This window comes from Ictalurus furcatus, chromosome 18, assembly GCF_023375685.1.
Source record: "Ictalurus furcatus strain D&B chromosome 18, Billie_1.0, whole genome shotgun sequence".
NCBI lineage: Eukaryota > Metazoa > Chordata > Actinopteri > Siluriformes > Ictaluridae > Ictalurus > Ictalurus furcatus.
The window spans coordinates 22,883,538-22,896,037 of NC_071272.1; the positions used below are offsets into that span (position 1 = coordinate 22,883,538).

Genomic DNA, 12,500 nt, shown 5'->3' on the forward strand with positions numbered 1-12,500 from the left:
TGGTGCTCAAGTTTTCAGAGCTGCTATACATTAGATTTGTGTAAGGTTTAAGGGTCGTGGGCTCTCGAGGCTCATCGATGCGCATGGAGAGTCCGGTCCGATCCCACAGAAGAGCTGCTGTAGCACAAACTGCTGAAAAAGTTCATGCTGGCTCTGACGGCAAGGAATCAGAACACACAGTTCATGACCGCTTGCTTCGTATGGAGCTGCGTAGCTGCAGACCGCTCAGAGTGTCCATACTGACCCCTGTCCACCACCGAAAGCTCCCACAGTGAGCACGTGAGCATCAGAACCGGACCATGGAGCAATGGACCAGGACGGCCGTGTGTGTGTGTGTGTGTGTGTGTGTGTGCGCGTCGCTTACCTGGGGAAGAAATGGCACCAGGATGCACTATGAGAAGAACGCGAGCCGGCGGAGGCAGTGTGATGTTCCGCGCAATGTTCTGCTGGGAAACCCCGGGTCCTGGCGTTCACGTGGATGTTACTTTGACACGTACGACCGACCTAAACATTATCGAAGACCGTGTACACATCTTCACGGTGCACCTCTTTCAGCGGGAAAATGCGCCCTTGCCAAAATTGTTCAGGAACGGTTTGAGGAACATTTGACGACAAAGAGTTCAAGGTGTTGACTCGGCTTCCAAATCCCTCAGATCTCAATCCGATCGAGCGTCTTTGGGATGTCCTGGACAGACAAGTCCGATCCTCGGAGTCCGATCCCCATCTCGCAACTTACAGGACTTTCTGCTAACGTCTTCGGAGGTCTTGTAGAGTCCATGCCTCGAGAAGGAGGACCTACACTAATATCAGGCGGGTGGTTTTAACGTTCTGGCTGATCGGTGTATAAATGCATATCGTGACCACTAAAGAACATGAAACGAGCGTTAGTGAGCCGGTGCTCTTTTACTTTTATTCTAGGGGAAAAAAACAAACAAAACTTCTTTGATTCTTGTCTGTTGCGCCAGCGCTATCATTTCATCAGAGATGAGTCGGTGGTGTGTATTTCCTGTGAATTTTAGCTTTGTTTTGAGAGTGATCTGAACTGTTTTTGATGTTTAATAATTAATGGAATTTGCCTAGATCGAGAGATATGTCGTCAGGTTGCGTCACCAGATCCGGGAACTGGTTTAAAAACACTTCGCAGCTACGGGATGAACAATCGAGACATCTTCCTGTAGATTATACTTGTAAATCGTTAGACTTTAAAGGTACCTTTGTCAAAACGTACTATTCATCTGTGCGTGAAATTAAGTAGCATGGCCGCGAAGCAGCCGAAGAAGCCTCGGGACATTCGGTGCGTAGCTCGTGCGTGTGTAATTAAATGGGTTTGTTTTGTAGCATTCCACCGTCGCACGCTTTTACATTCAGAACAGTGTTTCTGATCACAACACAAGCCAACATACACAATGACAAGGTGATGTTCTGTCAGGTTCAACCCAAAGGAAATGTCGTGATCGTCATGGAAACCAAAAAAACCAAAATCGAAGTGGCGGATACAAAACGGCAGATGTTTAACGTACCCCAATGGCCAAAAGTATGTGGACACCCGACCATCACTCCCATATGTGGTTCTTTCCCGAACCGTCGGGCGTATTTGTACGCTGTAGCGTTCCGGTTTCGCTAAGAACGAAGAATCCCAAACGCCGTTCCAGCACGACCGTGCACCTGTGCACAAAGCGAGCTCCGTGAAGACGTGGTGCGTTGAGGGGTCGAAGAACTCGAGCGTCTCGGACACTCGAGCACCTTTGGGATGAACTGGAACCGGAGCCGGAGCCTCCTCGACATCCCGACATCGCCGCCTGCCCTCACTCACGCCCTTGTAGCTAAATGAACACAAATCCCCACAGCCACGCCCCAAAATCTAGCGGAAAGCCTTCCCGGAAGAGTGGAGCGCATTATAACTGCAAAAAAAAAATAATACGGAGGAATAAATCTAGAACGTGACGTTCAACAAGAACGTACGGGCGTGATGGTGAAGCGTCCACTATACAGACGGAAGTTTGTGTATGATCGATATATTGAACTAATGATTTGTTATCATTTGTAGAAACTGCAGAAGGTGCTTGTGTGTCGCATAAAAATGTGCAAACGGAGCCGTTTCCGAAAACAGCACCGCACGAGAGACGAGGCTCTTTTGTTTAATCGAAGGTGTGGTGAGCTTTCTCTGTTTTCTTAGCGTCACGTGCTTAATCAGTCACCACGGGTTCTGGCTGCAGGTTTGGCTTGCACTGATTGGTTTCTGGCAGCCAATGAGAGAGAGAGGAAGAAAGAGAGATCCATCCATCCATTTTCTGTACTGCTTATCCTTACTATCTCGGGGGGATGTGGGGCACAAGGCGGGGGCCACCCTGGCCCGGGTCGAAAGAGAGATGGTGTACTCAAATCCAGTCCGTACAGCATATTCAGAGAGTGTGTGTGTTTTTGTGTTATTTATTTCTTTTTTTGCGGGAAAATTACTGAAATAGTTTTGTACGCTATTTCGCGGCGATGTTTGTTAGTAAAGGAGATCTTTTTAGCTGTACTCGTGTTCGACGCACGTGAATCGAAGAAGGCTTTGGCTGAACGCGCGTCGTGGGACGTCGTCACGACGTGCGTTCAGTCTCGGCCCGGATCTGCGGAAAAATCTGCGCTAATTTCGAAAAATTGCACGCTCCTGCGAATATCGCGGAGTGAAATACGAATACCGAGAGACCGGTCATCAACATTAACGTTTATGATCTTTTTGGTTTTCTCTTTCTTTTTTTTTTTATCCCCAAGTTACTCTCAAGTTCAACTTCAAATTCAAGTGGCTTTATTGTCATTTCAGCCATAATACAGCCGGGACAGTACAACCGTGAAACCAAGCGACGTTCCTCCAGGTTCCTCATCTGGTGCTACACGAATCAACACGGCTCCATGAAACGACACAGAGATAATGGTAGACACGAGCTCCATTTAAAATAAATAAATAAATAAATGAACGTAGAAGAAAGTCAGGCTAAGAAACCAAAAACGGCGCCATTTTGGATCCGGATCGGTGTCCGCGCCGGATGCTATCCCCGCGCCGCCATCTTGGATCTACGACCCACGCTTCGTGATGCAGAGAAGAGAGCAGGGTGTTACACACGCGGCGTTGCAATCCTGTCAATTGGCAGCTTTGTACAACAATGCGCTTCAAGTGAAACGTGTAAATAGAAGTAAATGATGCGCACGATGTGTTCTGTGGAAATTATTATGAAGAATGTCGTATATGAAGTCATCGTTGAGCCATTCGACTCGAAGCATAAACACGTTGCGCCAGCTCTTCCTTACTGTGCAGAACCGATTCCTAAGAAGCAGGCGGTAAAACCCAAGCCTCAACATTGTTTTTACTTCTCATTAATCTACACAGAGTGCGTTCTCACGCAGTAAAACAGCTTACGGTTAAGAAAAGAAAAGAAAAAGTGGGAATTGGTGTTTAAAAAAAAAAAAAAAAAAAAAAAGGCCCGTCTCAGCCCTGTCTTTTCTGTGATCTTGTTTTGTAAGAGGATCCTTTTGAGTTCCTAACAAAATTCCCTCTGTTGGCGTGTCCCGTGGCATGGTGAGGCCTGGCACTGCCTCGGGTTGAAAAACGAGCTCCCGCGCTCCTGTCCTTTTCTCTCCTGTCTCGGCGACAGTAACGACTTTATTCTCAGCGTGTAACAGAGAAGCCTCGGCCTCACGCGTTGACCCAGTTCTGCCTTTTCTACTGGCACACAAGCTGACTCCAAACTACAGCGCAGTGTACTCGCTTATTCTTCAGTGGCGCAGACGCCACCGTGACCCGTCTAACGCCGAGTCATTCCAAGTGAATCATCTGGTAGTCGCACGCTAATGTTAACCGCTTTCCCACGGCGGGATTTCGGCTTTCTAAACGTCCTCGTGGTTTACCGTAATCTCTAGAAAACGTACCGACAGATTACACTCTGTATTAAAATAAATTTTGTCTGGAAAAATATCGTTCAAGCCCTGCGTGTGCCGCTCGTGGTGCGTGACTAACGCGACGTAAAATCTCCTGTAAATAAGGATTGGATCGATTTATGGCGTCCAGTCATGTGAGAAGAACTAGGATTTCTGACGTGTAAATAAAAACGAGTGACCTTTTTTTAGTTCAGTAACGCTTATGTAAAGTGTAACTGCGCAACTGTAATACTTAGCAACGACGTAGGACGACTCGAGTACTTTCAGTGAAAGTGTCACCGCTTTGAAAAGGTAACTAGGAGGAGGAGGAGGAGGCGGAGGAGGAGCAGGAGCAGGAGGAGCAAAGTACAGGTTATGAAACCAAATGATTTATCTTCCCTCAGGTCGAGGGTGGGGAACTGTGGTTGATATCATTTTTATTTAATTATTTTACTCTTTCTCTGCATTTAATGCTCCGACACGCCGTGCTTTCGCCACGTACGTCGTTGTACAACTCGAAAAGTAGATGGGGGGAAAAAAAAAACAAAACAACCCTGATACGATCTGTTGATCTATCGGCTCTTTCTTTTGTTTCGACAAACCGGTTTAATGAGCGCGTGATCAGAATGAAATCCTCCCCGCTTGTCGTCATGTGCGTCCCTGTCCGCTGGAGTATGCGGGGAATGTTCTCATAACACACCCATGCTGAAGACCTCGGTCTCTACACCCAAAACTTACAACACCACAGTGCGAGGGTGAGAAACTTGACGCTTGCAGCAAACGTCCGCCGTTTCCGTGCCACCCGGTAGACGTTATAATCAGTAGAGCACCACGGCGTGACCCGACACAAAGCCTGTAATAAATCCAGAGAGATCTGCGTCGATGGACGACTTCTTTCCTAACGTGGCGTCTTATCAAGCTCACACACTAGAGGTGTGACGTTTTATGCGTTCGTTTTTAATGTGCTGATAACACGCTGCTTTTCCTAGACTAACACCACGCACGCCCCTGTTCACGAGCCGAGTTCAGAGCGTTTCTGCGTTGTTATCCCCCCCCCCCCACCAAATTTCTGCAAAACATTTTTTAACTTGTTTTTGTTCTTATAATGTTCCAATGTTCTGTCCCCCCCCCCCCCTCCCTAATTAAGAGCCACCAAACCTGATCTGATTCCTCAGGCTGTTATTGCCTAATTATACCGCGTTTATACCACTCGCACGTAGGCTTGTGCCGTATTCATTTTTCCCTGCGGACGATTTTCTGTTTTACGATATCGCGATCCTCCCCTCCCCCCCGTCAGCCATTTTGAGGCAAAATAATATTAACTGTACATAAAAAATAAAATCATAACTACACATGTCTCTAATGTCAGTCGAGTCGATTATATCACGAAGTTTTATTTCACGTTAATGAACTCGAAGCAATGCCGATTAACGTGACGGAACGCGAGGGAGCCCTGCAACCGTGCGAGATGTGGGGAAGGGGGCGGGGCTTCCGAGTGGGGTCAGTTAAGATCGGCGAGCGCGAGACATCTACATGACTGTCAGTCATTCCGGATTCACGTCTCGATTCGTGGGTCCTATCGGCCATTTTAATTGGATAGAAAAAGACTGCTCGTCGTTGTGTCGTATCGCTGAGGCGTGAGAAAAGCAAACGGCACGTTGTATTTATTTTCTTGTAAATAACGGCCATTCCTGCTGACTGCTAGTCTGTTCACCCATGTTGTGTCTTGCGTTATAATTGGACTTCTCCAGTACACAGTAGTTATCTCGGTTCTGCTACGGCGCCCTGATGAGTAAGGGAAAGTAATGGGGTGATCCTGTGCTGACAGAGAAGAGGTGGAGTCTTTAAACAAGCCAGGAACAGTCAGAGTGCGTGACGTTTCGGGTTCAGCTCCTCTCCGTGCAGCGTCGCTTGACCATAAGTGAGTCTTTCATGTGTGTATCACTCTCGCTGCTCCCTGGAATCCAGTCTGACCGCTTTGCCGCGCCTCTGTTTTGGGTGCCAATAGAAACTGCAGTGTTTGGTTTTCTGGGCAGCACCATTTTATAATGAGATTGTTTTTATAAAAAAAAAAAAGAAAAGTGACGGTTAGAGCAGTCAAGCATTACCAGTGTGTCGAGTAATTCCAAGGGATTAATATTGCACAATTATACTCTCACCTTTTGGGCTACGCAAACATAACGTAATCGCTGCAGTCCATCGTTCGGAAATCTTCAGGTATGATAAACGCACGAATCCTACAGGCTCCGGAGTCGGGAGATCGCGGATTCGAATCCCGACGAGCCGAGAGAACAGTGAGAGTGGAGCGGCCGTGCTTTTTGCGTGGGTAGATGGAAGGGACAACATGTAGTGTTGCCTCTCCACATCAATCAGAGGTTTGCCCCACCCGTGCTTAGTAGTAGTAGTAGTGGTAGTCATGGAGAGGGCGGGAATGGGCAAGACCAAATTAGGGAGAAAATGCGGTGAATAATATAAAAAAAGTTTCGGTCAGTTTTAAACCACTTTTCCACTCTTGGGGTGTTCCAACTGCTGTTCCAAATATGGACAGATATTCATATTGTGATGCATTGTATCACAATACACACACACACACACACACACACACACACACACACACACACACACACACACATATATATATAAATAAACACAGTGCCCTCCACTAATACTGGCATCTTTGGTAAATATGAGCAAAGAAGGCTGTGAGAAAATGGTCTTTTTTCTTTTTATTACTGTTTTTTTTAAATGTGGAAACATTTTATTTCATTATTTTTGAAGGCGTCTTTACTCCACAGCATGTCTTGCATGTGCCCAAGGCTTTTACACACTACCGTGTTTATCATGCATCTTGTATCGTATAAATATGATCTGATATTTTCATCATATTGCCCATCCCCAGCTTCAAAATAATCCCTCATGTGGTCTGTGGAATTCGAGGTCTAGTGCAGGTCAATCAAAGCGTCCCAGTGTTCCGGCATGCTCGTCGAAAAAGTCACACACAGATTCGGCGCCACGGCGCTCTACAGGAACGAGACAACGTGACCGTCTCTGCTGCGTTCTGCTCGGACGACCTCGACAACCGACCGTCTGCTTTTACGCCGAGTTTTATTTATTCAGGTGCTCGACCTCCTGAGGTCTGGGGGAATCGGCTTGTTTTTCCGTACACGATTTCACCCTGCCGCGATGTTCGTATCGCGCCCAGACCCGTCAGCCTTTACGCATCGGGGGTTCCGATTTGTAATATTAGAAGTCTCTAATATAAACTGACACCACTTGGAGGCCCCGCCCCCTGCCCTCCGTCGTACACGTTCTTGTTCTTTTGAGGGACTGCTTCAGGAGGGAACGGTCTATGGAGTTAGCACCCCAGTGCATGTTGTTTTGTAAACGTGTTGCTGTAGATATTCCATAATGGAAGTCCACGTGTGTATCTGCGTAACAATGGCGAGGGTCTGTAGTGTGCGCTTATTTTTGGCTCACGTGTTCTGTACGTTTCTTTCACGTCGATCCGAAGGTGGTGCAGAGCAGCAGGAGCAGCAGCGTGCAAGAGATCGTCAGTACCGATGTGAAGGAGCACCTGACGAGCGAAGTGAAGACGGATTTCGAGTTCGAGCAGGTGGCCAAGCTCGACACGCGCTTCTTCGGCGAGCTCCTCGCCGAGGTCTACCGGAAAAACTGCGACATCCACACCTGCATCTCTGAACACGTGGTCAAGATCCGCGGACGGTGCGAGCGAACGTTTCTCCTTAACCGTAAAGCAGAAAAGTTTGTATACCCCCTGCAGAATCCGCTGAATCTTAACACTGTTAACAAAATAAGACGGATCATAAAAATCCCATAATAGTCCTGAATAAGCTATCTCACATAACAGATGTTCAAAAGTTTACACTCCCCTGGCTCTTATTGTATCGTGTTGCCTTCTTGAGTATCGGTGAACGTTCGCACCTTTTGTAATAGCCGTGTACGAGTCCCTCGGTCGTCCTCGGGGTCATAAGATGGATCTTAAAATCATATAGCCGCTGTTGGAAAGGGCTCAAATATGCAGAAGATGCTGGAAAAGCAGAGAACCTGCAGGACCTGGAGGATTCTTCTTAACTGCTCAAGACAAGCAAGGGACTCGTGAACGACTCTCACAGAACATAAGCACACCCGCTGATCGTCCGGGTAACGACACACGGTATTCAGAATCAAGGGTGTGTAAACTTTTGAACGGGGTAATTTTTTTTTTTTATAAATTCAGCCATTATCTTGTCTCATGGACTATATGTAAACATCCGTTATGTGAAATAGCTTGATCAGGACAGGACTAAACAAACAACACCACGGGATTTTTACGATCCGTCTTATTTTGTTAACAGTATTAAGATTTAGTGGATTCTGCAAGGGGTATGCAAACTTTTAGGCACAACTGTGTGTGTGTGTGTGTGTGTGTGTGTGTATAGAGTGGAAATATAATGCGTCCCTTGGGTTAGCGTTTTTGCCCATTATACCGCTTTCAATTATTTATTTATTTATTTATTTTTTAAAGAAGAGACTCTTATCTCGAAGAGACTCATTCACGGTTATCTCTGCAAGCTAACCCACCTTATCTCACCTTATCTCTGTGGAGAAAAAGGGGGAAGGGGTCATGTGTTAATCTTTAGTGCTTTCCTAGGAAACCAGAGCATTTGCAAAACCTTTCCTTTCCCCCCCCCCGTGTGCTCTGAGTAATGAGATAACAACTGAACCATAGACTAAACGTAATGTTTTTTCGGCCTGCTTCACCGAGACTAATTACCCGAGTGCATCACCGAGTCTGTTTTCCGTACTGCTTCTGAAGCGTCTGCTCATGTCTCGTCTTGTTCTCTCCTGCAGAAAACACTTACTGGACCTGGATAAGGTAGGGAGTGGCAGCAGCAGCACCTCAGGAGCTCTTACTCCAAGTTGTTAAGTTAGCGTTTAGGTCGTTAAACAGTGTGTCTACATAAACCCATCCACACTGGAATACAAAGTAAATAATATCAGTTCTGTAGAATTTAAATGTTGTGAAATAAACTGTGTGTGTGTGTGTGTGTGTGTGTGTGTGTGTGTGTGTGTGTGTGTGTGCATTTTACACTCGTCGCCGTGGTAGTCGGAGAAACAAGACATCGAAAACCTCCTTCCTAAAGGAGTGTCTGAACTGACGAAGCAGCAGATCCGCTACCTCCTACAGGTGTGTGTGTGTGTGTGTGTGTTTGATATAATCAGCACTCTTTCACAGCCCCACCCTTTTCCCAACAGCCCCACCCTTACATTCCTGTCTAATAACAATACTGGCATGTTTAGTCTTTGTTGCGGCTCACCGAGTGACGAGAGATGTTTTTTTTTTTTCTTTCTTTCTTCTTTTGTCTCTTTCCAGACGCGCATGACGGCCGACAAGACCATGCGCATGCTTCTGAGCACCTTCAGCAGCCTGAGGGAAGAGCTGGTGCACCTGCAGGACGATCTGAGGGTGAGAACGCCCCCCCCCTCGTTTCCGCTTTACCACAGCGTCTCTATCACGCACGCGGTAACCGGGAACTGGCTGCGTTATCAGGAACGCCTGGACGCCGGCTCATCCGTGGTGTTTTCCAGCCGGCTTCTCGTGTATAGCAGCGGCGCAGTGCATAAAATCACGCAGATACAGGTGTTCAGTTAACGGTCACATCAGACATGAACGAGAACCAGGAGGAAATGTGTTCCGAGTGAGGTCGGTCGCTCGGAACCAGGGCGAGTATTTCGGAAGCTCCTTGGGTTTTCACGTACAGCAGTCTCTAGAGTTTATGCAGAATGGTGCGGAAGACAAAAAACATCCAGATGTGCGGCGAGAAGGGAACGGTCGTGCTCGTTCGAGCTGACAGGACGGCTACGGTCACTCGAATAAACACTCTTTACGACCGTGCTGAGCAGAAAAGCATCTCAGCTCAATGATAATGAGTCTTTATTGATTGGGGCTTGAACAGTAACCCAGAGCCTTAACCGCCAAGCCACCACTGCACTAGGGTTAGGGTTAATGTTGAATCTTGATGTGGATGGGCTACAGTAGCAGACGATCACATCAGGTTCAACTCCTGTCTGCCACGAACAGGAATCGGACTCTACAGTGGGCTCAGGCTCACCTTCTAATCTCATGAAGGCGTTCTAGAAAAAGGTTTTAATGTAAGCGTTTGTCGACTGCCCCGACAGCTGCCCTTAGACGTCCATTATAACTGAGATTTGAGGAAACCCGTTGAACTTTTTTGTCGACTGCATGTTAATCACACACGCACTGCGTTTGAAGTTGAAAAGCACTAGAGTACTCCTTTCACTGTTTAAATGCCTCAGCCTCTCGAGACGCGCTCCGTGGTGAAGATTGGAATTCAAACCTTGGCCAGAAGTGTCGGATCTGGCAGTTATCGGGCATAACGACGAACGCCAAGATTCTCTTTTCATGATACTTCGCTTTAACATCGGTAACCGTTACTCGTGTTAGACATGACCCGGTTTAACCGCTGTATTAGTCAGCGTACAATCTTCTCACCTCTGTGACTACACCAGAGTGATTCATGTCTGAGGAAACTCCCTGGAAGATCTCATTTCCTAAAATCTCCCAGAAGCTGCTAACGTGTGTCAGGTGTGCGCGGTAGAAAGGTTTATGTTCGCGGATTTGTCGGGACGTTGTTCAGACGTGCCATGCCACTTGCTTTTAAGCGGAAGAGCTTGTCTACAGTCATAGATCAAACGTTTGAGGGAAACGTCCAATCGGTCTGTGGGCGTGAGCTTGAAACGAGCACCCTTGGCATGGGACTAGTAGGGAACGGCCAGTTACAGTTGTTGTCGTGTTGAGACACAACTGAAAAACATCTGGAATGCATTCCGATATGTCGTGCAGTATCGGATATACACTTACCATCCACGTTAATAGGCTCTTTGATGCAGTTAGCCGATCAGCCAATCACACGGCAGCAGCACAGTGCATAAAATCATGCACATACTCTATGGCTAAGAGCTTGATTAACATCATATCATGTAGGGGGTGGGGGAGGGGAATGTGATCTCGGTGACTTTGGGATAGTTGTTGTTAGGTGTACAGGTGTAACTGTCATTAAAGTGGCCTGATAAGATGATACGAGGGTATTAATTGCGTCTCTTGTGTGTGCAGCGCCTGGAGAGTGAGAAAGAGCAGCTGGAGAGAGACCTGAGCTTTAAGGCCGATCAGGCGCAGCAGTATGACCGACTGTTGGAAACCGTACGCGAGAACAACCGACAGCTACAGGTACGGACCATCAGTGGGACGTGTACACAGGAGAGCACGCACACTGTACAAGTACTCCTATACCTCTGTAGTCTTAACAGGAACTAACTTGTTTCGCAAACGTTCCACAACATTTAAATGTAGCCACAAATGGATACTACTGCAAAACAGCAGTAAAATAAACAAAAACCGAGTTTGACGATACTTTTCTTTAATGCCTACAAAGACCGAGAAGATTAAGTCTATTATTATTATTATTATTATTATTATTATTATTATTATTTATTTTATTTTTTTTACATCAAATCGACGGCATCCATTCAGTACCATTTAATTTATAATGATTATAAACGTTAAAAAAAAATCACCATACCAACAATATCTCCGAAAAATGTATCGTGTAATCATTTATCACGATATCGATATATCGCCCAGCCCTATTACAGTGCTCATATACTTGTACCCCATACTCGGGGGGGGGGCGGGGGTGGGGGTGGGGCTCCATACCACATGATGTTAGGTCTGGGCGATATGACAATATAATATCGATATCGTAAGATTCTTTGGGGGGAAAAATAAATAAATAAATTCGCAATACGTTATCCTGGAAGCAGCTTAATCTTTAAAATGTTTACAGGTTCCAACTTTCCCCTTTTTTCATTAATTATTATTATTTTTGGTTAACTGTTCATTTTTACAAATAAAGCGCACCGCGTTATGAATTCGGTCGGTAATTGAGAATGTGAATCCTGTGCACGCGAAAGTCTTCGTGAGTGAACGGTCGAGCGCGAGAGCGTTTCGCTCGTGCGAGCACTGAGCACCGAGAGTCCAGGTGCAATTCACGGCGCCTTTCGGGCATTTTTACCGATGACGCTCGCTGATATTCTTCTGCATGCTCAGGTTTTATGTTCTCACGCTCGCTATTAAAGAATATGTATACGGGACTTTATATATATATTGAATATTAACTGGAGTTACATGATACCTTTTGCACGTCGTACGCAGATGTCCCTGAAAGAGAGCGCATCGTCCCAGCGCAACCTGGAGGCTCAGCTCATGAACAACCGCAGCTCAGACTCCGGCAAGGACTTCCGCATCAAAGATCTGGAAGGCAGCAAGCGGGCGCTGGAGCAGGAGAACGAGCTGCTGCGCAAGAAGGTGGGAGGAACCTGTGCTTCGCCGAGCCTGTATGAGCACAGGGCTTTAAATATCTCTCCACGCTTTGAATTGTTCAAACAGTTTAAACAGTGAACTTCTGAATGAGCTTGTGAGTTTATACTTCCACAGACAGAACGACGATCATCAGGAGCACTTTACATCCACTTTATGTTTCAGTTTCTTCGGTTTTTATTGAATCTTGTCGTGATCTTTAACG

The 12,500-nt window shown here is 46.5% G+C and overlaps 1 protein-coding gene across 1 annotated transcript in view; it reads left to right on the forward strand.

Moving 5' to 3' along the window:
- The window catches only part of pof1b (POF1B actin binding protein), a 30,309-nt gene that overhangs the window by 5,971 nt on the left and 11,838 nt on the right, over positions 1-12,500 (forward strand). Inside the window, exons 3-8 of the mRNA XM_053648860.1 lie at positions 7,409-7,620; positions 8,749-8,773; positions 9,005-9,085; positions 9,272-9,364; positions 11,033-11,146; positions 12,131-12,283. Of these exons, the coding sequence (XP_053504835.1) occupies positions 7,409-7,620; positions 8,749-8,773; positions 9,005-9,085; positions 9,272-9,364; positions 11,033-11,146; positions 12,131-12,283 (678 nt within the window). The remainder of the gene's footprint in view (positions 1-7,408; positions 7,621-8,748; positions 8,774-9,004; positions 9,086-9,271; positions 9,365-11,032; positions 11,147-12,130; positions 12,284-12,500) is intronic.